Source organism: Siphateles boraxobius, unplaced genomic scaffold (genome assembly GCF_051911475.1).
Source record: "Siphateles boraxobius isolate OS27281-9 unplaced genomic scaffold, OSU_SipBor_1 77, whole genome shotgun sequence".
NCBI lineage: Eukaryota > Metazoa > Chordata > Actinopteri > Cypriniformes > Leuciscidae > Siphateles > Siphateles boraxobius.
Window position 1 is genome coordinate 12,786,781 of NW_027509205.1, and position 27,283 is coordinate 12,814,063.

The 27,283-nt window shown below is 45.1% G+C and overlaps 1 protein-coding gene across 10 annotated transcripts in view; it reads right to left on the reverse strand.

Annotated features, from left to right (window-relative positions):
- The window catches only part of camta1a (calmodulin binding transcription activator 1a), a 502,209-nt gene that overhangs the window by 159,454 nt on the left and 315,472 nt on the right, over nt 1–27,283 (reverse strand). For all 10 annotated transcript variants that reach the window (XR_013198264.1, XR_013198260.1, XR_013198259.1 and 7 more), the window contains one exon: nt 1,957–2,092. Coding sequence is in view for 4 of the 10 variants with exons in the window: in XM_077218051.1 (XP_077074166.1) it covers nt 1,957–2,092 (136 nt within the window). In the remaining 6 variants the exon portion in view is untranslated. The remainder of the gene's footprint in view (nt 1–1,956; nt 2,093–27,283) is intronic.

Below are 27,283 nucleotides of genomic sequence, written 5' to 3' on the forward strand. Positions count from 1 at the left end.
TTAGCCCACTGTAAGCCACAGCCATTTACACAGGAAAAAACATATGGAGGCATGTAAGAGAATAAGCCTGCCAGATGCAAGCAGGCGTTCCTGGCTGTGAGATATAAAGGAAGAGGGGACAGGGAGAAAGGGAGAGAGAGAGAGAGGGGTTTGTTTGAGTGTTTCTACAGCTCAGTGGGTGAGTTCAACTCTGAGTTACCTCAGCTCAAATGAGCTCTTTTAGCAATAGTCAGTGTGTGTGAGGGTCAGAGGACACTTCAGACATGACAGCGGCCTATAAAGATCTTTGCAGCATTTCTCACATATATCTGAACTTTACAAGACTTTGCTGGCTGATGCGTTGAAAAACTTTTACCTCTCCAAATGTCCTTTATGGGACAGTTCACTCAAAAATGAAGATTCTGTCATCATTTACCGACTGACTTTCTTCCTTCTGTTGGTCACAAAAGGAGATTTGCTAAATCATTCAAGCCACAAACAATTGCTAGGGGCTGTCAAGCTCCAACAAGCGCAAAAAAGTACCACAAAAGAATAAAAACAGTCTGTTTGACTTGTGTGCCATGTTTAAAGTCTTACACAGTCATTAAATTGCTTTGTGTGAGGAATATATCAAAAGTCATTAGACAAATGATCGCAAATAATGCCAAATTTCATTGATTGTTGCGTGTGTTGTACTGTACTGTACGCGTGTGAATATGCAAAATTGTGAACGAGAATTGAACATTTTCAGTGAATTAGAAAAAATTATAAAAAAAATGGTTGGATTTACTATTTTCACTCAGAAATTTCAAATAAATTTGACCAATGTGTGTGTTTATGCAGACAAAGAAATAGAAAGTACCACAATGAATTAAAAATTTTGAAGTAGAACATTTTAAAACATACTCCAATCATTTTTACAGCTTTAATTTTTTTTTATAGTGTACAACTAAAATTTTGGTCTTTTCCTATCATATGACTCCAAAAGACATGGAATATTAAGCATGAGTTGTATAGACTACTTTTATGATGATGTTCTGCCATTTTTAGAGCTTTAAAGTATCCATCACTGTATGGAAAAGAAAAGCGCAATCATTCTGTTAAACATCTAGTTTAAAGCTAAATCCTACTGGTTTGGACAACATGAGTGAAAATTGTTTTTGGGAACTATACCTAAGAGGTAAAGCTGATGAATTTAACGGATAATCTGTAGAAACTCAAAATTTCCTCTGAAACATCTGCTGTGAGTAAACACACTGCCAAAAAATGATTGGCAGCGATTTGGTTGTTAAGTGAGGTCTGTTCACTGTCTAATGAGAGCTCCATGAAGAGAGAGCAAGCAGAGAATAATGCACATCTTGGCAAGTGTATCAAAAATATTCTGTGTGTGCGTTTTGTCATCTCTATATGATTGTATAATATGAGTTTGGGCTTGGATATGCAAAACAACATCACATGACCTCAGCATACTCAACTATCCAGGGGACACCATACAAAATGATAGATATTCAGTTCAAACCCCAAAAAACAAAAGAGTAAAACTCTGGATCCAGCACCCACGCTGTTTGGTGCATGTGTATATGTGTGTATGAGTGGAGATAAATCAAAGAGCACTCTCACACACACAGCGGGGCCATGCCAGGGCGCGGAAAAGCAGAAAAGGGCCCTGCAGTCTACCTGTGATGCCACTGGCTCCCAGCATGGGGGAAGATTAATGCCGGCACTCTGGAGCAGAGCAAACATCCTGAGCTTAATAAGGTACAAACAATTGCTTCCATTTTGTTTGCTATCAAGGGAAAACTAAACTCGGGCTGCTGAGGTGTATTTTTTCATTCTCAAATGTGGACTAGAAAAGATGGCGCTGAATTGGAGCTCATGTTCAAGCGATAGGGCTTCTTTTCTAAAGTGCGCCCATTATTTGCACCTGAACGATTTCAAAGCGAGTCGATGTGTTACGATGCGGACAAACGGCCTCACCTCCACTCCCTGTACTTTGAGCTTCATGTGATCCTCCCGCGTGGTCTTCCCATCTTTCCTTTTTTTCCAGCAGTAGCCGTCCTTTCTGTACTTCACCTTCTTCCTATTGTAGAGGATCATCGACCCATTCTGTGGCCTAGATCCAGAAATGAGGAAAAAGGAAAGAGAAGGGGTGGACGGATGGAAGAAAGAAAGAAAGAAAGAAAGGAAGAAAGAAAGAAAGAAAGAAAGAAAGAAAGAAAGAAAGGAGATGGGGTTGGGTGGGGTGAGAGAGGAGAGGAAGAGACATTTTAGTGCTGAGGGACGTTTTCGGCAGAAGTACAAAGAAGGCTGATTTAAGGCAGAGAAAGAAGCAGCAGTGCACCAGTGACTAAAGCCACACACACTTGTATACAGGTGTTCATGGCCATGCAGAGTTAAAAAAGCCTTGAAGTTACCATGAAATGATATTTGAAACCCATATTACCTCTGTAATGTAACTTACAGTTCTGCTTTATACATGTACATAATCCTTGCAGAAGCTGCTATACGTTTAGCACTGTTAACAGAAAGCATATCGTATATGGTTTTTTAGAATATACTTAATGAGTTGCTATTTCCCTACAGTTCAAAAGTGTGGAGTTAATACTTTTATTCAGCGAGTAAAGACAATGTTACAAAAGATTTATATTTCAAACAAACGCTGCTCTTTTGATCTTTCATCAAAGAATCCTGAAAAGTTTTCACAAAAATATTAAGCACAACTGTATTTAACACCGATAATAATAAGAAATGTTTCTGAAAATCAGCATATTTGAATGATTTCTGAAGGATCATGTGACACTGAGACTAGAGTAATAGCTGCTGAAAAAAATCACCAAAACAGTTATTTTAAATTATAATAAATCACAATATTATTGTTACTCTATTTTTGATACAATAAATGCAGCAAAATGTTAAAAACTCCTACTGACCCCAACCTTTTTAATGGTAGTGTATGTACAGAATGATTTCAAAAGTATAATAATTTCAATGACCACTCAAAGTTTTTTCAAGTGAAAGATTTACCATATTCTGTAAACCATTCTGTAAACCATATTTATTAATCTCCACTGAATGCAAATTTATTGCTATGTGTGGTGGACTATTGAAACTCTGCTGGGAATGACATTTGAGAAGCCTTTTTGACCAGGATGTGAAAGCTATATCTATATATATATATATATATATATATATATATATATATATATATATATATATATATATATATATACATATATATATTGTATGTATGTATATATATATATATATATATATATATATATACAAAATATTATAAAAGTCATAAAAGATTATAAATAGTGATATGGGAGTTTGTTAGCATTAATCAGTATTTTCTTAATACATGTTCCTGAACTTAATGTGCACAATTATTAACTATGTGTTACAACGATAACCTGGTCGGCATGGTAATCTGCACAGCCTTTGTTGGTCAAAACTGGAAACTCAAAAACTATTGCATTTTGTCAAAACACACACACTTTTTTCTATAAATATAACATATATTAATGAGCTGTTCACATGAAGACCATGAAAGAGTATTAAGATTGTGCTGGTTATGTTAACCAATAGCCAAACAGCTATTCAGCATTTTTTATTCCCCTGTAGTAGGTTATCTAGCCTTTCTAAACCGTGTTCAAATAGGGTACATTTTCTACTCATGTCAGCTTTAAACATACTAAAACTTGCCTTAGTTTGTTGAGAGAGAGAGAGAGAAAGCAATATATTTCATATAGACCTACGACCAGCAGCGCCTTGCTGATGCAAATAAGCAGTGAAGCGCATCCTGTGGGGAAAACATGCGCAAGAACATCCTCAACTTTCCATTCATAATTCATTCTTGCTTTACCATCCCACTGCCCTTTGGTTGATAATGATACGGTGAATGTATCCGAAGAGCTCCCTGCTCGCTTCTCTTTATGACAGTACACATGTTTTCCAACAACTAATAACTGCAGAGCGAGGAAGCATCGCAAGAACACACATTATACTCAGCCGTGTGTTCGCACACACATACGACATCTGCGAGGGCATGCACGCTCAGTAAAAAGCTACAGGCACACGCATTAAGGTGCATCTATGGCTGGCAGAGTCTGGCTAGGTCCCCGGAGGCTGCAGTTTTGTTGCATGCGAGTTGGGAGTGCAGGCGCTTCAGCAAAGTCTCAGCCATGAAACCAGCTGCTGTTAGCGTCTGTTAGCCTGCCATCACTTTACCCCAGCATGGCAGAAAACATATTATATATTCTCTCTCTCTCTCTCTCTCACACACACACACACACACACACACACACACACACACACACACACACACACACACACACACACACACACACACACACACACACACACACACACACACACACACACACACACACACACACACACACACACACACACCACCCAAACAGCCCTGCCTCTCTGGAAATGGCAAATCATTGTCTGCCTGCATTGTCTTGTTTATTTTATCATTTCTTTCTGGCGCAGATTTATTTATAATACTGCATACATCAGTTTGCAGCTCAGCTCATGGGGCGTCTTGTTTATCTTGCAATTGCTCATCAATCATTTCCGGGGACGAGTCTCAGGGGCTGATGGGGCCCCTCTCTTCCTGCACTGTGGCCCCTGACAGCACCTTTTAATTAGAGATGTCAGTCAAAATCTGTCATGCACAATCCTCTCTCGTTCTTCCTCAACCGATTTGTCAAGTGCCATAGGTAGTTGCTACGTCTGTTTGCCCATCTCACTTTCATTCCCCCTTTTTCTAAAACCACAATTTGTCATGTTCTGACCTTAACACTAATTAATTCTGCTTCTAATCCCATCTCCTATCTCTCTCTCTCTTTGTTTCCCATTCTATCATGTCATCTTCTTCCTGATGCTGCTTTCATTCAACTCGCTGGGCTCTTCTGTGTGAATGTCATTCTGAAAGACTTCCTGCTGCACCGCATTCATTCTCTCTCTCTCTCTCTCTCTCTCGGTTTCTTGGTGAGCTTGGGACCATGTCGGCGCTGTTTAAATCATTAATCTGCTGGCTGTGATGCCTGCTGTGGGATGAGCCTGAGATACAAGGATAGGAAGTGGAAAGGAAGACACTGGAGGAATGAGTTTGCACATTGAGTTACAAAGACCTAATCAGATTTCACTCTAAAGACAAAAAAACACCCACACAATATCATATAGCAAAGATATATTTTTTCTACTTATTTACAAGAAAGGGGGTCTGTTCAGAGGAAGTGTCCTTCATTCTGTTTTCAATTTTTTTCCCATCTATGTGCATATGGCTGGTTAGCATGACTGTGTACTGTATGTAGCCCCTCCTGTAACTATATCATCCGGTTCTAAAAAAGATTTTTTTTTTTTTTTTACTGATGGCTGTCTATTTTAAATAAACAAACTGTCCAAAATAAACATGATAAATGATAAATCCCACAGACTCCTTTTTAATTTTTTATGATTTACTGCTTATACGTAATGGAATATATTTTTGTAATGTATTTATGTTTTTGTTAATCCTGTAGAATCTGAATTAGTGTTCCCTTTCAAGGGAACTTCGAGCTGCGTCAAACGCTGCGGGAACGCCCCTGCGTTGTGCGTCATGAAGCACGTATGGAATCAGCCCAATGGAGAGATGAAACGTCATAGGCGGGTGACGTCATCGACCAGGAAACTATAAAGCACCCCAAAAACACAAGCGCATTAGCTTCTGTGCTTTCAGTCGCGCTACATGTGAATCTGTCCCTGTGTGATATTGTCTGTCTTACATACCCTGCACCACACAAACAATTTATCCCTATATATATATATATATTGAGAGATTATGGCGGACGAACAGCAGTTTAGAAAGTGTGTTCCTCCCTGCTCGCGTTATTTAACGAGCGGGGATACACATGATCTTTGTGTTGTTTGTTTGGGAGTTCAGCATGCCCAGTTTGCTCTCGAGGGAGCAGACTGTGAGCATTGCGAGCGTTTGCCGTTAAGGACGCTCCGCTCCCGCCGATCGCTCTTTGAGGAGAGCGGTTCGGTGCGCGCTCCCCGCGGTTCGGGTCCCGCTTCTGCCGAGGCAGAGCGGCGGCGCTTATCGTGGGGATCGCAGATGGATCTCACAGCGGGGTTTGAGACGGGCTCTGCCTTATCTCTCCCTTCACCTGTGAGATCCAGTGCCTCAGTCCCGGGTTCGGAAGCACGCGCTGCGGTTTCTTCCGCTCGGGCTGAGGCACCAATGCTGCAGCTATCCAGTTCTGAGGAACTTGATGTTGTTAGTGTTGAGGGAGATGTGGAGGATTCGCCACCCCACACTCCTGAGAGTGATGAGCTTATGGAGGTGTTAACAAGAGCTGTTGAAAAACTTAATATTGAATGGCCAGTGACTAGACAGGAGTCTGTTTCTAAATCAAAGTTGGATGAGAGATTTTTGCCGTCACGTGTGCAGCCTCCACGCCGGTGCCTGCCGTTTTTCCATGATCTCCACACCGAGGTGTCGAAATCATGGAGAAAACCGGTGTCATATAGAGTGTTTAGTCCCCAGACTTCAACATACGCTAATATTATGGGAGCCAAGGCTCATGGTTATGGTGCTTTGCCTCGTGTGGAAGAGACGCTTGCGAGCCATCTCTCCCCCGAAGCAGCATCATCTTTTAAGGCACCGGCATTACCCACCAAGCCTTTAAGAAACACTTCGGCTTTGGTGGGTAAAGCATATTCGGCAGCAGGTCAGGCTGCGTCATGTCTGCATACTATGTCAATCTTGCAGGCATACCAGGCTGATCTGCTAAGGGACATGAGTGAGAGTGAGGAGGTCAGTACTGACGTAGTTCGCGAACTGCGTCAGGCTGCTGATTTATCCCTGCGTGCCACCAGAGAATCGGCCAAATTAATGGGTCGTTCTATGGCAGCTCTGGTGGCCGCAGAAAGACATTTGTGGTTAAATCAGACTAATATTAAAGAGAGAGAAAAAGCTTTTCTTTTAGATGCTCCTCTTTCTCCCATGGGGTTGTTTGGTGATGCTGTGAACTCAGTTATCGATAAATTCCAAGAAGAAAAGAAACAAACTGCAGCTTTTAAAAAGTTTCTTCCCCTTAAAGTTCATGTCCCTGGGGCTGCTGGGCGGGAGCAGCCCCGGCCGTCTTCGAGCTCATCACATAGAGCGCAGCAGAGGCAGAGTGTCGCGTCTCGTGCTCCCCCTGCTGGACAGTGGGCTCAGCCGCGACACTCTCAGCCGAAGCCTTCTCCCAGTAGAACTGATCTGAGGACAGTTATATTGGCTAAGAAGGCTTCGGCTAAGAAGAAGTCCTGACGCCAAGCCGTTCAGGATGCTGAGGGTGGTCCCCACCGAGGCGGAAAGGTGTTCACCTCTTTTTACGGTGCCCATTCCTCCTCGGTGCCCTCAGGGGCTCGTTCTGCCAACCCCGCCTTTATGCCGGGGCACAGACGATCCCAGCGAGCGCTTTCCCGAGGGACGCTCGCTCCCTCTGAGGAGGGTCTCAGAGCGGTCAGACCAGTTGTTCCCTGCCGGTGCGCCGTTACAGGGCGCTGCGTCTGCTGCTCAAGTTACACCAGAGGCCAGTCTCGAGAGGCTGGTACCCTTAGTAGAATTTCTGGCAGAGTGGAAAAGCCTTCCAAAAATATCTCATTGGGTCCTGCAGACAGTAGAAAAGGGTTATGCTATCCAGTTCAGGTGTCGTCCACCAAAATTCAGAGGGGTTCTGCACACAGTGGTGGGCCCCGAGCAGGCTCTGGTATTGGAACAAGAGGTGAAAACGCTCCTTCAAAAAGAGGCTATAGAACGGGTTCCTCCTCCCAGTTTGGAGTCAGGTTATTACAGCCGATATTTCATCGTTCCAAAGAAGGATGGGGGGTTGCGTCCAATTTTAGACCTGCGCATATTGAATCGCTCGGTAGGGAAGCTAAAATTCAAGATGCTCACTATCAAGCAGATCGTGTCTCAAATCAGGTCCGAGGACTGGTTTGTCACGATAGATCTGAAGGACGCATACTTCCATGTGTCCATCCTTCCACAACACAGGAAGTTCCTGAGGTTCGCCTTCGGGGGCGAGGCGTACCAGTACAGGGTTCTTCCGTTTGGCCTAGCTTTATCTCCCCGCACTTTCACGAAATGCATGGATGCAGCACTAGTGCCTCTGAGGCTTCAGGGCATTCGTATTCTCAATTACATCGACGATTGGTTGATTTTAGCTCAGACCGAGCAGATGGCGGTTCGGCATCGAGATGTCGTCCTCGCTCATATCAGAAAGTTGGGGTTGAGGCTGAACGCAAAGAAAAGTGTATTATCTCCTTCCCAGAAGACCACTTTTCTGGGTGTCGTTTGGGATTCGGTATCGATGCGGGCGCGACTCTCTCCGACCCGCATCGCTTCGATTCTCTCAGCTGTGAAACAAGTGAAGCTAGGCCAGCTACTCACTGTCAAGCAGTTTCAGAGACTGTTGGGTCTGATGGCAGCAGCGTCCAACGTTATACCTTGCGGCCTGTTGTACATGAGACCGCTACAGTGGTGGCTCAGGACCAAGGGATTCTCCCCGAGGGGAAATCCGCTCCGCACGTTCAAAGTCACGCGGCGCTGCCTTCGTGCTCTGGTCATGTGGAGAGAAACTTGGTTCCTATCCAAAGGTCCTGTGCTGGGGGCTCTTTGTCGTCGCATAACGCTAACGACGGATGCTTCCCTCACAGGGTGGGGGGCGGTCATGAGTGGTCGCCCAGCCCAAGGTCTGTGGCAGGATCATCATCTTTCGTGGCACATAAATTGTCTAGAGATGTTGGCTGTGTTTCAGGCTCTGAAACACTTCCTAACAGACCTGAGAGGCCATCATGTGTTAGTTCAATCAGACAACACGTCGGTGGTCTCTTATATAAATCATCAGGGGGGCCTGCGGTCTCGCCGGCTTTACAAGTTGGCCCGTCAGATCCTCCTGTGGTCCCAAGGGAAGCTACTATCTCTGAGAGCAATGTATCTCCCTGGGTATTTGAATGTGGTAGCAGACTCCCTGTCGAGGCAGGGGCCGAGGCCAGGGGAATGGAGACTCCACCCCGAGGTGGTGGAGCTCCTTTGGTTGAGTTTCGGTCGCGCCGAGGTGGACCTATTCGCTTCCAAGGAGACCACTCATTGTCATCGGTGGTTCTCCATCACTCTTCCAGCCCCCCTGGGGTTGGATGCTATGGTGCAGCCGTGGCCGAGGTCACGTCTGTACGCCTTTCCCCCGATTGCTCTGTTACCAGGAGTTCTGGAGAGGGTCCGCCGGGACGGGGTCAGTCTACTACTAGTAGCCCCGTTCTGGCCGGCCCGAGTATGGTTTGCGGACCTGATTTCTCTCCTGGACGGTTCTCCTTTGGAGCTCCCGGTCAGGAGGGATCTACTCTCCCAGGCGGGGGGCACGATACTTCACCCCCGCCCAGAATTGTGGAAACTGTGGGCTTGGCCTCTGAGGGGGCCCAGCTCATAGACTCCGGTCTCTCAACCGAGGTTGTTGAGACCATTCTTAACTCCAGAGCTCCATCCACGAGGAAGCTTTATGCCTTGAAGTGGAAACTTTTCACTTCTTGGTGTGGAGAACACCTGCAGGACCCAGTTAACTGCCCAGTGGGTGCAGTGCTGGAATTCCTGCAGGAGCGCTTCTCCACAGGGTTATCCCCCTCCACACTAAAGGTGTATGTGGCGGCACTAGCTGCTTACCACGTCCCTTTCAGTGGAGTTTCTCTTGGGAGACACCCGCTTATAACTCGTTTCCTCCGTGGCACTTTGAGGCTGAGGCCAGCAGTTCGTACGAGGGTGCCGACTTGGGATCTGGCCATTGTATTAGAAGGTCTTTCCCTAGCTCCTTTTGAACCTATCGAAGAAGTTCCCGAGAAGTTTCTCACTTTTAAGACTATCTTTTTGCTTGCTATCTCTTCACTAAAAAGAATCGGAGATTTGCAGGCTCTGTCGGTTTCACCCTCGTGCCTGGAATTTGCACCTGGCATGGTTAAAGCTTTTCTGCATCCTAGACCAGGTTACGTTCCTAAGGTTCCTACTAATATTGTTAGACCTACGGTTCTGCAGGCTTTCTGTCCTCCTCCATTTATGTCATCGGACCAGGAGAAACTTAATTCACTCTGCCCTGTTAGGGCATTAGACGCTTATGTCCACAGAGCTGCCCTGTGGAGGAAATCAGAACAACTTTTTGTATGTTTCGGGCCACCCAGGAAAGGGTGTCCGGCGTCTAAACAGAGAATGAGCAAGTGGGTGGTTGAGGCTATCTCACTTGCTTATGAGTCGGCTGGCCAGCCTTCACCTTTGGTTGTCCGAGCTCACTCTACCAGGAGTATGGCTGCTTCTAAAGCTCTTTTGTCGGGGGTTTCCCTGAGTGATGTTTGTGATGCGGCTGGATGGTCTTCACCGCATACTTTTATTAAGTTCTATGACCTAGACTTAAGCTCTACCCCTGGGGCACAGGTGCTCTCGTCCTCTGTGCGCTAGTCTCACATGACGGTCATTTGGTCCTATGGCGACGTGGGTATTCGCGTTCCCGCAGCGTTTGACGCAGCTCGAAGTTCCCTTGAAAGGGAACGTCTCGGTTACGTATGTAACCCTAGTTCCCTGATAGGGAACGAGACGCTGCGTCGCTCCGCCATACTCCCGGCACTCCCGTTAGCGCTTCCTTCAAGCCTATCAGAAGCTAATGCGCTTGTGTTTTTGGGGTGCTTTATAGTTTCCTGGTCGATGACGTCACCCGCCTATGACGTTTCATCTCTCCATTGGGCTGATTCCATACGTGCTTCATGACGCACAACGCAGGGGCGTTCCCGCAGCGTTTGACGCAGCGTCTCGTTCCCTATCAGGGAACTAGGGTTACATACGTAACCGAGACGTTATTGTTCATTTGTGTGTAGATTTACGTTTGTGTTTTATTTTTGATTATTTATTGATAATTTACTGATATGTAAGGCTGAGGAAGGTAGATTTAACCAAAATGTTGCTAATAAAATTTTGTAACGATGCAAGTTTGAGTAGTTTGTGAGATTTATACTTTTTATTTTGGAGGTTAGATTGGACTTTTTATATAACACACCTGCAAATTATTTGGGTGAGCAAGGAACATAAATCAACAAAGTGATATTTCAAATGCTGTATTTCCGGGACGTCATATGCCCGTCGAGCAACTGGCACTGAGTTGAATGGGAATGCTACAACATTTGCTATGCATTATCACACATTATTATCAAAAAAAAATTTGTTATAATGTATTTTGAGTTTTTAGTGATAAAAAGCTTTCCACTCAACTTTACTCAAACTTTCCAAAAAAATACAGGACACTCCAACAAAAAGTGTTTGCTGAGACCATGGGCACCATAAATGTCCCTAATGAAACATAAAACAACGAACAATAATATCTTATACAGATCCATGTCTTAGACAAGTATGAGTAAAGGTTCTCCCAGCTCAGTCAAAAAGATTGTGGAATTGGCGTGAGCCTGTTAGGTCAAAGGTAGGTCTCCGTACCTTACTTATCAAGCGGAGAGCACAAGTTACCAGATGTTGCTTTTATCCACTCAAAGACCTTCCTAATGCATCATTTTTCAATTTTAGGGAGTTGTAGGAGTGCACGGCCATTTTCTGGGATGTGAGACAGACTGCGTGTGCTCCCTGTGAGATTTCTGTCTCACCCTCTGTGTACGTGAGCTATTCAATTATACTTATCAGAATTAAACATATTTATATGTTGCAGGAAAATGCCAACTACTCTGTTATCAAGGCACCATGACAGAAGACCATGTGTCTTAGAGGCCATAACGTGACAGATTAATATGGAAGTGCATGCAGGCCTTTATTCAGAACAACTTACTGTGATTCAGTTTCAACAGGTTAGCTGAGAGAATAATAAGCTTTGGCCTTCACAATCTGCACATGGGCTTACCTAGAATCTCAAGAGAACTTTCATTTACCAAAGCTAATAGCATTCACATATTTAGAATAAAGGGGTCACATTTTTCTTATTTTGTGAGCACTGCGATACACTTTCTGTTTTAATTCTGAACTGTGTGTCTATTGTTACATAATTTTAAACCACAAAACTTATTCTTTCCTAAATGTTTGGCTGAAAGTGTGCTTGTGCTATCTTGGTGTAAAGTCAGTGCTAATTGGTTGGTTTGATATTTTCTTCTCCAATGCAATAACATTCATACATTTTTAAGTGTCCAAATATTTTTTGTAGCTGCTGTATAGCTCTAAGCATGATACATCCAAAATTTAAGCATCTGAATTATAATTGCGTGACTCCTGCTGAAGAAAAGTAATCAAAACGCATTAGAGAGGGTGAAATGTTTGGCTGGGTGATCTAGTGCTACTAAAGGAGCAGACCAGGCAGCTTCTCTAAAGTGCTACAATTCCCTTGGAAAGAAGAGGCCGTTTGATTAATGCAACACTTGTTGTTTTTCTTTGCTTTCAACCAGTGAGAATATGTGTGTGTGAGTAAGAGAGAAAGCGAGTGAGCTTTTGAAGATCAGGGAGGTAAGCAGGCTGAAGCCAAGCTCCACAGGAGGGAGTGAGCATGTGCTGTCATCAATTACCCATCAGGCTTTCAGACACCACTTCTAACGGCCAGCTACCACCAACCGACATTTATACAAACATGGATACCGATTCACACACACTGAGTTACTCATGCTAACACATAATGTGCACCATAAGACCAGATATAAATTACATACTGATGCATTCCCAGATACTCACAGGTGCTTTCTCACAAAACAACATACACAACCTGAATATGAGAGAAACACAAACAAAGCGGCCTGTCAATCTCTACTGAATCGCAATTCGGCATTACATACCCCCAAGTCATAATGACAGCCTCAGGAAAAGTGATGCATCACAACCTTCTACACAGTCTGGCATGGACTTTCTACAAAATACAATTCCAATTTCTTTGCAATGCCATGTGCTGGTGGGTCAGTTCTTACAGTATAACTTCAGGTTTGAGATTATATTGAATGGTAAATAAATTATTCAGGTTTCAATATAAAGCCTATGCAGACCTATACAGTTTGTCAATTATGACTTCTGGAGGACGACTATTTTCTTAAAGAAATTCTGTAGGAAATTTACCTTTAAGATTTTTTAAGCAAAAGAAAAAAGCTCACATATGATATAGGCTATTTGTGCTAAATGAATATACACTACCAGGAAGCGGACTGAAGATATTCACTTCACCTGTGACTAGTTATAATGTTTTGTTGAGCATAAGTTACTTTAAAAAAAAAAGTATACTGACCCCAAAATGTTTAATGGTAATGTATAGTAATGCAAAACTTATTGTGTGAATTTCATGATGTGCAGATAAGCAGACAGAACCACCAGAGAGTGATGGATGCATACATTTAAATCCCCAATAAAACCCTGAGATTGAAATACATACATCTGCATGTATACTGTATATCTCCCTGATGTTTCTCTCTATGAATCTGCATCTTATACAGCACTTTTACTCATGTATTCACATTCACATCAACACACACTGTAAGTCCAACTCGCATGTGCAATTTGTTTATAAAAGTATGTCATGTTCTCAGCTACATTTTCTCAAAATCACACCAAGGAATGCAGGGAAGGCAATGTTACAGAGTGAATGCAGTGTCTGACCTCTCTGGCAGGTAAGTTTAAACATTCTTGCTCTCTCTTCCATATCTGATTGCCTGAGAAGCAATGCCCGTCCCTTCCAGCACAAAACAGATGTTCTAGGCATGGTTATCATGATGGGAAAAAGCTGAGACAATTTTAAAAGAATATAAATTACAGTGATTCGCACAATGTCTCGCCCCTCCGAGACCTATGGGGTAGGATAAGAGATGATGGAGGGGAGGGGATTGGCGCTTTTATCTGTGCCAAAACAGCCATGCAGAAGGAGAGTTCAGCTTAACAACTGTCACTGATGATGGGATGGCTGATATTCAGATCTGAGAGAGACAGATACAGAAAGATAGAGGGAGATTGCAACGGTAACATATAGTCATGACATCACAGTTTTTATAGTGTGCAATGGTTGGGTTCCAAAGTAAAATTCCCATTCAGGTTCTCCATAGTGAATTGATTCATCCATCATCAATAAAGTATAAACATTTCATGTCAGATTTACCGTGAGATTGTTAAGTAATAAAGTCAGTGTGATTTTAACTTTCAGGAATTTAACTAGTCACAACGGCACTACCTGTAATCCTGACGTGGGCAGCTCAATAGATTCATCAGTAAAAAAAGTTGTTAAACATGCTCATCGGCGACCACCCACACCGATGAAGCATTGCAAATGACACAATTCAATCATGTTGTGATTAATTTGGGAGCTGATAATAAGTCAGTTTTTTGGAAATCTCCAAGGAGGAAATGAATGGGAAACATATTTGCATATCCAAGGCCACTGAAAAAATATCCGGTCATTGTTGCGATCTATAGTTGACGGGACTACACAGTTCTCCGTTCAGTGGTGCAAGGTGTTAGTGAGCAGGCCTGCTGGGCTGTTTTCTCTGTTGAGGAATGACACTGCTGTAGCCAGCTTTAATTAAAGCTTTTGAAGAGCAGGCAGGCGTGCATGAATAAATCACAGAATAGGCTGGCATCAAAGCATTGGTCGATGTGGCTCGGGAGGCTGTGTCTGTGTGTGGTGGGCGCTACATTGGCCTCATTCTTCAAACTTGCCTCTCTCACCCGGTCCAGCACCTCCCACTGGGAACCAAATTCATTTCTCTTGACTGTTTCACAAAATGCTCTCCGAGCACTCTTGATCTCAGAGGACAAGCGACAATAAAATGGTACATGGGTACGAGTTACAAATTTATGGTTATTCAAATTTAATTAATTGCGAACAAAGTCAACATATTTGTATTTATTTATGGTCCACTAACTTCTGATGGGAGAAAAACATGAAGCTGGTACTTCAGATAATATATTAAAATTCCTTACTACGAAATTTCCATACAAACCAAACCATAAATTAACATGTTAAACTGACAACCCTAAACCTCAATTTTATTATTATTATATTTCTATCTCCAAACTCACTGCACTAGCTTAGCGTAATTTGTTAATTTTAATGTCCTGAGACTGCATGTTTTTTTGGGTGGTGTTAGTGCTTAAAGCTAGTGGAATTCGTGTAAATGAGATCTATCTGCTCTGAGCATGCTGTTTTCTGTCTGATTTCCTACAGCCGGTACTTATTATGACATTTGGTGAAGAGGATACTTTGTACTATCAATAAAACATGGGTGTGTGGGAATTGCTTACTGCCTAATTTCATGTAGCAACTCACAAATATCTAAACGCTCCAGAGCTTTTTGCGCTCCTGCTAAGAATAGCCTTGCAATTAAATCTAAAACTGCCATGGCAGTGGATACCTCACAGAACTGGAATAAGCTAGAATTTTATCAACATTTCTATGGTGCTGATTTGATAATGCATAAGACTGCTTGGTAATGAGGAAAATACATATTCACATAGACTTCCCTGCTCTACATGCTCATTTTCTGATGCTTTTCTGGTGGACATGTTATACATTAGTACCTTATGCACAATTACCAAGATTTCTTCTACAACATTATCTACAACAGAAAGTAGAGCAGTCTGTGAGTCACTGTGCGAACTGCCTATCCTCAAATGGCACCAAGACATTAGTGAAACAAGAGTGTTTTTTTTATTTTTTTTTATTTCCAGATTTGTATATCAGTGCATGCATGACAGCAACAGAATGGCATTAAAGTTTAAAGTAAATTGTTTTCTACTGGACGTTCATGACAATAAATACAACGCGATATGTCTTTTGCAGAATGTATATTGTTAAATAGATAATAAAGAAAGAACCACCAACCGCAAATCAGTATGCAAATCAACATAAGAAAGAATGTCAATTGCAATTCAATATGCAAATATTATAATCAGGGGCAATTCTAGGATTTTTTAATATTAGGAGTGCTCAGCCCCCAATGAAGGAAAAAAAAAATACATTATTTTTAATATATTGTTTTTACTATGGTAGGCATGAACAATGAAATTGTCACGACACACACGGGACAGAAGATCCAATTTGCAGCAGTTTATTAATATAAGGGTAATCCAAATCGTAGTCTTCCAGGCAGGGGTCAAAATCCAAATAATCCAACTAAACATGAAAACAAAACACAAACCAACAAGAAAACCGACCAAGGAAGTGGTGACATCTAACAACGAATCCGTACACATACTAACACAGACAGGGAATATATACACAGATCTAACAAGACTAACAATGAACAGCTGGGAACAATGATGACGGGGAACAGCTGAGTGCAATGAACTGATGAGTGACAGTGACAGACAGAATGCTGGGAAATGAAGTCAATAGTGAAGGACACAGTGATAACGAGGACCTCTAGTGACAAACAAGGGAACACAACCAGACACTGTGACATAACCCCCCCTCTACGGACCGGCTACCAGACGCTCCACGACAACACTAAAACACAACACAAGAGTTCAGGAGGGAGGTGGAATGGTGGAGGATCAGGGGGAGGGATGGTGGGCCAGGTCCATGAAGGGGAACAAAAACGGGAAATAACGACTTAGCCGGCGACCAGGGCGAAGCAGACAGTCCATCGGGCGGCCAGGGCGAAGCAGACGACCCATCGGGCGGCCAGGGCGAAGCACACGACCCATCGGGCGGCCAGGGCGAAGCAGACGACCCATCGGGCGGCCAGGGCGAAGCAGACGACCCATCGGGCGGCCAGGGCGAAGCAGACGACCCCTCGGGCGGCCAGGGCGGTGAAGACCCCTCGGGCGGCCAGGGCGGTGAAGACCCCTCGGGCGGCCAGGGCGGTGAAGACCCCTCGGGCGGCCAGGGCGGTGAAGACCCCTCGGGCGGCCATGGCAGAGGCTCTGGAACAGACACCGGCACTGGCTCCGGCTCAGGAATAGCAGACACCGGCTCTGGAACAGCAGACACTGGCTCTGGCTCTGGAACAGCAGACACTGGCTCTGGCTCTGGAACAGCAGACACTGGCTCTGGCTCAGGAACAGCAGACAACCGGCTCAGGAACAGCAGACACCGGCTCAGGAACAGCAGACACCGGCTCAGGAACAGCAGACACCGGCTCAGGAACAGCAGACACCGGCTCAGGAACAGCAGACACCGGCTCAGGAACAGCAGACACCGGCTCAGGAACAGCAGACACCGGCTCAGGAACAGCAGACACCGGCTCAGGAACAGCAGACACCGGCTCAGGAACAGCAGACACCGGCTCAGGTACAGCAGACACCGGCTCAGGTACAGCAGACACCGGCTCAGGAACAGTCAAAAGAACAGAAACAAACACAGAAACAAACACTGACTCTGGCTCTGGAACGGGCATTGGCTCTGCCTCCGGCTCTGGAACGGGCACCGGCTCTGCCTCCGGCTCTGGAACGGGCACCGGCTCTGCCTCGGGCTCTGGAACGGGCACCGGCTCTGCCTCCGGCTCTGGAACGGGCACCGGCTCTGCCTCCGGCTCTGGAACGGGCACCGGCTCTGCCTCCGGCTCTGGAACGGGCACCGGCTCTGCCTGTCGGCTCTGGAACGGGCAACGGCTCTGCCTTTCGGCTCTGGAACGGGCACCGGCTCTGCCTTTCGGCTCTGGAACGGGCACCGGCTCTGCCTTTCGGCTCTGGAACGGGCACCGGCTCTGCCTTTCGGCTCTGGAACGGGCACCGGCTCTGCCTTTCGGCTCTGGAACGGGCACCGGCTCTGCCTTTCGGCTCTGGAACGGGCACCGGCTCTGCCTTTCGGCTCTGGAACGGGCACCGGCTCTGCCTTTCGGCTCTGGAACGGGCACCGGCTCTGCCTTTCGGCTCTGGAACGGGCACCGGCTCTGCCTCCGGCTCTGGAACGGGCACCGGCTCTGCCTCCGGCTCTGGAACGGACACCGGCTCTGCCTCCGGCTCTGGAACGGGCACCGGCTCTGCCTCCAGCTCTGGAACAGCAGACACTGGCTCCGGCTCTGGGACAGGAGACACGGGCATGTCCAGGATCCGAGCCAGACGCTTCAGATAGTCCATAAGTGCCTTGGCGGCCACACGAATGGGCATTTCCTGATCTGTCTCAGACTGGGCAGACGGGACGTGCACAGTTTCTGACTGGGCAAACGGAGCGTGAACAGTCTCTCGCTGGGCAGACGTGACGTGAACAGTCTCTCGCTGGGCAGACGTGACGTGAACAGTCTCTCGCTGGGCAGACGTGACGTGAACACTCTCTCGCTGGGCAGACGTGACGTGAACACTCTCTGACTGGGCAGAAGTGACGTGAACAGTCTCTGACTGGGCTGACGGAACGTGAACAGTCTCAGGCTGGGCAGACGTAACGTGAACAGTCTCTGACTGGGCAGATGTGACGTGAACAGTCTCTGACTGGGCAGACGTGACGTGAACAGTCTCTGACTGGGCAGACGTGACGTGAACAGTCTCTGACTGGGCAGACGTGACGTGAAAAGTCTCTCGCTGGGCAGACGGAACGTGAACAGTCTCTCGCTGGGCAGACGGAACGTGAACAGTCTCTGGCTGGGCAGACGGAACGTGAACAGTCTCTGGCTGGGCAGACGGGACGTGAACAGTCTCTGACTGGGCAGACGGGACGTGAACAGTCTCTGACTGGGCAGACGGGACGTGAACAGTCTCTGACTGGGCAGACGGGACGTGAACAGTCTCTGACTGGGCAGACGGGACGTGAACAGTCTCTGACTGGGCAGACGGGACGTGAACAGTCTCTGACTGGGCAGACGGGACGAGAACAGTCTCTGACTGGGCAGATGTGACGTGAACAGTCTCTGACTGGGCAGACGGGACGTGAACAGTCTCTGACTGGGCAGACGTGACGTGAACAGTCTCTGACTGGGCAGACGTGACGTGAAAAGTCTCTCGCTGGGCAGACGGAACGTGAACAGTCTCTCGCTGGGCAGACGGAACGTGAACAGTCTCTCGCTGGGCAGACGGAACGTGAACAGTCTCTGACTGGGCAGACGGGACGTGAACAGTCTCTGACTGGGCAGACGGGACGTGAACAGTCTCTGACTGGGCAGACGGGACGTGAACAGTCTCTGACTGGGCAGACGGGACGAGAACAGTCTCTGACTGGGCAGACGGGACGTGAACAGTCTCTGACTGGGCAGACGGGACGTGAACAGTCTCTGACTGGGCAGACGGGACGTGAACAGTCTCTGACTGGGCAGACAGGCTGTGTCTCCTTCTCCTTCTCCGGACCACCGGACTCCGGACCACCGGAACCGGGACCACCGGAACAGGGATCATCTCCCGACTACATCCTCCACTGTGACCTCCACGGGACCCGCGAAACTTGACCAACCGGGTCCCCTTAAAAAACTCCCTTCTCTCCCTCTCGGTGTCTGGGGAGGAGATATTAAAAAACATACCGCTGGATCTGAGTTGACGGATTCGTTCTGTCACGACACACACGGGACAGAAGATCCAATTTGCAGCAGTTTATTAATATAAGGGTAATCCAAATCGTAGTCTTCCAGGCAGGGGTCAAAATCCAAATAATCCAACTAAACATGAAAACAAAACACAAACCAACAAGAAAACCGACCAAGGAAGTGGTGACATCTAACAACGAATCCGTACACATACTAACACAGAAAGGGAATATATACACAGATCTAACAAGACTAACAATGAACAGCTGGGAACAATGATGACGGGGAACAGCTGAGTGCAATGAACTGATGAGTGACAGTGACAGACAGAATGCTGGGAAATGAAGTCAATAGTGAAGGACACAGTGATAACGAGGACCTCTAGTGACAAACAAGGGAACACAACCAGACACTGTGACATACAATAGGTTCTAAACTACCAACCAGGTCAATACCTGAATTCTGATATCATTTAAAATCAGTTTAACTAACCAGCTAATATTCTTTAATATTCATTAAAAATACAGACAAACCTTTTATATTACTATAATTTTCTAGATTGGCAATTCAATCTGTCCTATATTAAATCATTTTTTTTGGTAATATTTATATTAAAAAAAAATAACGGCACGGTAAAAATTTTCACGTCATATTTCAAACACTATTATTTTTTAGCTCTTTAGTTGTGTAGTAAAATTTACTTTAAAGAAGATCTACAATTCTCATTTTCATTCATAGAGATAATATGGAAAATGTGCCATACTTTAGTGGACAATTTGTGTTACCTGGAGGAAAACAAACACTTTTAACATGAAAATGACATGAAATTACCATTATAAACAGTAGATAACATTTCATAATTTGACATTTACACTCCCTTTTATAGTTCTTTTCACTTGTTTTGCATTTGGATTTATTATAAAATGAGTATTATAACCAAAGCATATGAAGTATAGCAAGTGTAGGAAAGGTCACAAAGTCTCATGGCAAACTCTCATACAAACCATCCTGTATTGCTCCAGCATCACATTATGTAAACTGCATTTAGGACAAAGGTCTGCACAGATGTAGGTGTCATGAACATATATCAACAAATGAACACAACATGTCCTCTGCTATGCGGATTGAACATGCTGAATAACGCATTCTAAAAGACAGGGGGGAGCCGTATTCATATGAGTTTTAAAGGGGACTGAGGCCATCAAGAAGTTGTGTACAGATTACATAAGAGGAAGAATTAAATGAAGAATCAGGAGGGGAAAAATAAACTGGAAAAAGGAAGAAGCAAAAGAAGTAGTAGAATAAGGAGGACAAAAAGGGAGAAGAATCAGAAGAAGACTAGAACCAGATGTTTGAGGGATATATTGTGCTGTTGTGGAAGCAATGTAAATATATAAAGTGAAGTCGAAATGCAGCCTTGAATGCAGAAATTCCAATGTGTCAGACATTCTCGACATTACTGATGACAGAATAGACAGGCCATTGGCCTCCAGTTAGATCAATTGTCAAACTAGGCTTTATGGATCACCTATGCATGGCCTTCACTCACCCACCCAGAGCTGTGTCCATTCCACACTGCTGACCAGAGCCATCGATCCCTCACCCTACACATTCAGATAGCCAGCTATTGATGGCATTATGATTCATCTGTAATGTAATGTTGCAAGAAAAGTGAGGAGAAAGAAAGAAAGAAAGAAAGAAAGAAAGAAAGAAAGAAAGAAAGAAAGAAAGAAAGAAGCAGTCTGGTAGCTAAGCTCAGATGTATAAAGCTCAAGTGAGTGTGGTTGTTTATAAGAGACTGTACGACATGGTGAATTTCTGTCTGGAGTCTAAGGGCATCTGGAAAAGTTACAGATGAGTTGTATCTATATCTGGGTGGTAGAGCGAATCAAAGAGTCTATCTCACCTTTCACCTATCAATCATGCCCTCCTGCACACCCCACAAGAGATGCACACTTAATTGGAGATCAGCGATCAGCGCTCAGTCAGTAGGGTCTCAGAATTCACTTGTGCACAAACAAGCCCTTTTTCAAGGATGAACTAATGTAAATCACTGTGAGATCTACAAGGAGAGAAAGGGAGACACTCAAACCTATTGAGTGGTCTACGTAAATATAGCCATATAAGATTTATCAACAAAATACATAGAACATTTAATAACTGTTCTACTGTAAAAAGTATCTCTATACTCCCATTATCCTAACCCTACTCCTAAACCTACCCATAACAGAAAACTTTTGGGATTTTTAGATTTTCCAAAAAACATTACTTAGTATGATTTGTTAGCTGTTTTCCTCATGGGGATCAAAAAATGTCCCCACAAGGGCAAAGATTTCGGATATTTTCTTCATTGTGGGGATATTTTCTCCCAATAAAGTAGGGTTTAACTGACACCGAAGACTGGAGTTATGGCTGCTGAAAATCCAGCTTTTCCATTACAGGAATACATTTTAATTTTTAAATATATTAAAATAGAAACACTTATTTTAAAATGTAAGTCTTTTTTTAACTTAATTATCTTACTTGCTACGATGTATTTTTCGTCTTCGTTATTGTTAACAAAATAATAATAATTACTTTGTCAGTAATTACATTCCTAAGATAATTAAGGAAAAACATAGCATCTCAAACTCATTTCCCCTCTGTACTGTCCTGTAACACATCACTACATCTGAAAGAAGAACAGCCGCACCCTCAGTCACCCCATAGAGTGTTCTGCAAAATATTATAAGAGAGAATCAGTGCTGACATGTGACAAAACTGAAGAAACTTTGCTCATACTGTATCCTTCATTGTCTCTCCATCTAACTTTTAACAAATGAGTTCACTGTTGTGCTATCACAGCTCTCTACAGAGAAGTAAATTTTAACAGCCCCACTGAGAAGCCCTCAAATTTGAGTTTCAAGTCTCCTTGGTGGAGGAAAAACAGACAGACGCCTACCAGACAATGGGCTCCCTAGCTGGAGCTGTGCGGAGATGCCTTCTCTAGCTTGTTTAAGGGCTAGATTCTCGCATCATTTACTCATTGTCGGATATTTCCATATGTTTGAATATGTACCATACGCTCTTTTGCATGCAATTACAGTGCAATTAATGGGTCTGGAGCATTCAAGTTTTAAAAAACAACAAAAGTTGTTAATAATAAATAATAAAGTGTCATAAAAGAAATACAATTTTTCAAGACTTTTGAAGCCATACGTACATGAAAAAAGGAGTGACATCTGATTCATGAATTGTCTGATTCGGTTCACAAAACCAGTCTGAATGATCTCAATGACTCACTGATTCAGTCACAGCAGGTCTCAAACTAACAGTTCACTGAAGGGGAAGATTATCACTGAAATTTCAGAAGTTTTTCACACAAAGCTATCAAACGGCTTCAGATGACTTACAGCGTATAAGTTGTATCAGTTATCCTGTTGTGTTTTAAGAAGAAGAAAAAAAGTTCTACAGGTTTGGAACGAAATGAGGATGAGTAAATAATAACAATATTTCATTTTGGAGTGAACTATCCCTTTAAATAAACCAATATGTGAGCTGGAAAAGAGAGTCAGCAGACGCGAGTGAGAAACTAGGATGTGTCCTGCGTCAGAAGCACAAGCTCAGCAGTTGGACGGCCTTATGCAGCCTTTAGTCTTGGCATCTTCACCTCTGGCCTGGGAGTGAGAAAGCTTGCTTTCCTCCTGCCTGCACTGAATTCTCAGCCCTGAAATCTGAGCAGTTGAATGATGGAAATTGTTGCTTTTGGATGAAATCATGGGCTGTGGAATTAAACATCCTTCCTTGACATTTAGCCCTACGCTCCACACACCATCAAGCACACTCGTGGAAGCATTGTGGGAATGGCAATTCTCGCTCCTGCCACAAATTAGTTTAGTGCAAGAGATGTATGTGTATGTCTGTCAGTAGTGCAATGCACAGTTTAAGGGGGAAACCTGTCACTCACTTGTCTCCAGAGGGAGAACAGACGAGAATTGGAGATCGAGAGAAGGAAAGAGTCAACTAATGAGGCTGAGTACTGAGAGCAAAGAGAACGCGATTCCCATTGTCATGTAGAGGGGAAGGCAGTGAAAGTGACAAAGGGGGCCAGACACTTTAAGACTGTCATTAAACTTTCCCCTGGCTGCATTTTATGACTGCCTTTGTGTGTTGGAGGAGAGGGGGATCGTAAAGCAACGCTTTGTCTAGTTGCAATCGATTTATTTCCTTCGTTAGGGCCATGACATTGCCTGCTTATGATGTCCTCACACACACTGTAATTATACAACTGTTCCCGGTTTATTGACAGAACTTTGTTATTTTAATTAGGCTTTATTGGTCACAGGAGCAAGCAACGGTGTGATCTGGGATGATCAATGGTGCATGTATTTCGGGAAACAATACAGTGCTGCAGGGATGATGTATTTTTGAAGGCCAAACCCTGGAAGCGAGTTACCATTTGGCACTTCCGGTTTAATTTTTTAAAAGCTTTACTTGTCTTGAAACAGGCGGTTGCTACAGATGTTGTCGAGGGCATTAAATATTACCATGTCGACAAGGTAAACTCATCTACTCACTAGTCCGCTTTCACAGCCTCGATGTGTTTATAATCACACTCTTACAAACTATTGTAACTCAAACTTTCGGAGTAAATGTTTTTTAAATAAAGAGAGTAGTCGGAGTTGTTTAAATAATGAGAGCAATGTCAGAATATGTAGACTGTTCCCTTTCGAGGGAACTCAACACTGCGTCGAGAATCGACATTTTGGGGACGCTCCCTTAGCGTGCGCCTCTGAAGTAAGAATGAAACGAATCCAATCCTGATTGGTGTTGCGTCGTGATGTAACATGTGACGGCATAACCGGATGCATAAAAGTGACGCTGACACACACACACACATCAGCTTTAGCTCTTCAGCAAGCGCTCTCTGTGAAACTGTCTGTCTTATTTGGTGTTGTTTGTCTGTGCAAAGCTCTGTATTATGGCGAGTGAACAATACACTAAGTGTGTGCACCCCTGCCCAAGATAATATATATGCCATGGGTGGGGACACGCATCAGCTGTGTGTGTGTGTATTGTTTAGGGGCGCAGCACGCACTCTCAGCTCTCGAGAGGGCTGCCTGTGCACACTGTGAAGCACTTCCTATTAGAGTGCTGCGCTCCCGCTTGGCTATATTATTTCCTGATGATGGCCAGGCTCACGATCCCCGCGGTTCGGGTCCCGCGTCCATTGAGGCGGCGCGACGGCTTAGATCGTGGAGATCGCAGAAGGATCTCGCGGATGAGAACGAGACTGCTGAGGCACCTTTTCTCTCATCATCCGCAGATTCTATGACACTCGTTCACGACGCAGAAGCCCGCGATGCGGCTTCTTCTGCCCGTGACGAGTGCCCAGTGCTCGAGCTATCTGTTTATAAGGAAGTAGATGTGCTCAGCATCGGGAACGAGCAACATGAGTCACACTCGCCGGCTTATGTTTCTGCTTATGTGGAGCTCATGGAGGTTGTGATGCGTGCCGTGGACAGACTAAATAAATATATAAATAAATATATTTATATATATAAAATATATGAGCTGGCCACAAAATAAGCAGGATGATTCCCGTCAAAATGAACTAGACGAGAGATCCCTGCAGCACCGTTCACAACCTCAGAGCTGGGGCTTACTGTTTTTCCCAGATCTTTATAAAAATATAAATATATATGTGTAGATCCTGGGAAAAACCCCATTCTTTAGGTATCTCACCACATTCATTATATGTTTATTCGAATGTGGTGGGTGCGAGAGAGTCGGGTTATGGCAAGTTGCCGCAGATGGAGGAAGCTTTAGCGTGCTATCTTTCTCCTGATCCGGCATCTTCACTTTAAGCCCCGGCGCTGCCCAACAAACCGTGCAGGGACACCTCTGCACTGGTTGGCTGGGCTTATATGGTGCAGGAAATCGATGTTGCTCTTCCGCCGTTAAAAACGTTTCGGGACACCTCGGTTTTCAGCGAACGCAGGCTGCACTGTCCGCCCCACATTTTTGCGGCCAGGCAGCATTCGCGTTCGCCAATCGAGAATCTTTTTCGGTCCAGCCCTTCCGGAAACCCGCTTCAGGGGGTCGAGAAGGAATCCCGATTAATACCCGAAGCCAGGCTCGAGAGCCTGGTTCCTTTGGTAAAATATTTAGAAAAGAAAAGGTCAGGCTGGTGCGTGCCTGCACTCTAGGACGATTTTGCAGGCGTACCAGGCCGATCTTCTTAAAGATCTAAGTGAGGCAAATATTTCCTGTTGGCCGCTCCGCTATCTCCTTCTGGCCTGTTTTCCAACGCTGTCACTACAGTCGTTGACAGGTTTCAGGAAGCAAAAAAAAAAAAGAGAGCGTTGCCTCTAGAGGCCCTCCTGCGGGAGTTTGCCAAACATAGGAAGCACTCTCAACCGAAGTCCTCCAGCCAGAAGGGTGACCTGAGAGCTGTCCTTCAGGCGAAGAGGTCCTAATTGTAGGACCTCTGAGGGCTGCAAACCCCCCCCCCCCCCCCCTCCCCTGCTGTGGAACAATCGAGGTTGTTCTAGCAGGAGGTGCCCTCAGGGTAGAAGATGTTGTCACGCCGTCTTTGACGCTTCGGGCCACATCGATTTCCAGCGAACGCACTCCGTGGCGTTCGCCCCAAAAGCTTGCAACAGGGCACCGACTATGGTCACAAAATCTGTATCGACTTTTATCCTGCCGGTCCTCCGCTTCAGGAAGTCGAGAATAGTGCTCGGAAAACACCCGAGGCCAGTCTCGAGGGGCTGGTTCCCTTAGTAGATTTTGTAGAAGAATGGCAACGCCTTCCGAATATATCTCTATGGGTACAGATTGCAGTTCGGTGCCCGACCTCCCTAGTTTGCTGGGGTGGTACCGACTGCAGTGATTCCAGAACAGGCTCGGGTTATGGAACAAGAGGTACAGACTCTACTGGAATTTTGGGGCCATAGAATGTGTTCCCCTACCAGACAGGGAGTCCGGGTTTTACAGCCGGTACTTTATAGTTCCAAAGAAGGATGGCGGACTGAGGCCAATTTTAGATCTAGGGCTTTTGAATCGTTCTTTGAGGAGATTCAGGTTCAAAATGCTTACTATTCCCATTATCGTGAGCCATATCAGATCCAAGGACTGGTTTGTCACGATGGATCTAAAAGACTCTTATTTCATGTCTCCATCCTTCCATGTCACAGGAGGTTCCTGAGGTTGCTTTCGGGGGCGAAGCATACCAATATCGGGTTCTTCCGTTCAGCCTAGCACTCTCTCCCCGCACGTTCTCAAAGTGTTTGGATGCGGCTCTGGCTCCACTGAGGCTTCAGGGCATCCGTATACTGAATAACATCGGCGACTGGCTCATATTGGCCCAGTCTCGAGAAATGGCAGTTCGGCATCGAGATGTCGTCCTTGGCCACATTCAGAACCGGGGGTTGAGGCTCAACACTAAGAAAAATGTGTTGGACCCAGCTCAGAAGACTACTCTTCTGGGCGTGGTATAGAATTCGGTTACGATGCGGGCACGTATGTCTCCCGCTCGTATCGAATCCATCCTGGCCATGGTGTCCGGGATAAAGCTAGGCCAGGCCATCAATGTAAAGCAATTTCAAAGACTGCTGGGCCTCATAACAGCGGCATCCAACATAATTTCTTTGGGCCTGTTTCACATGAGGCCCCTTCAGTGGTGGCTCAAAGCCAAGGGTTTTTTCCCCAAGGGGAATCCGTTCCATATAATAAAGGTTACGCGCAGATGCCTTCGTTCCCTATTAATATGGAAGAAACCTTGGTTCTTGCCCCAAGGGCTAGTGGTAGGGGCGTCATGTCGCCGTGAAACTGTTTCGACAGACGCTTCCCTCGCTGGCTGGGGCGCGGTCTCGGACGGCCGCTTTGCCAGGGG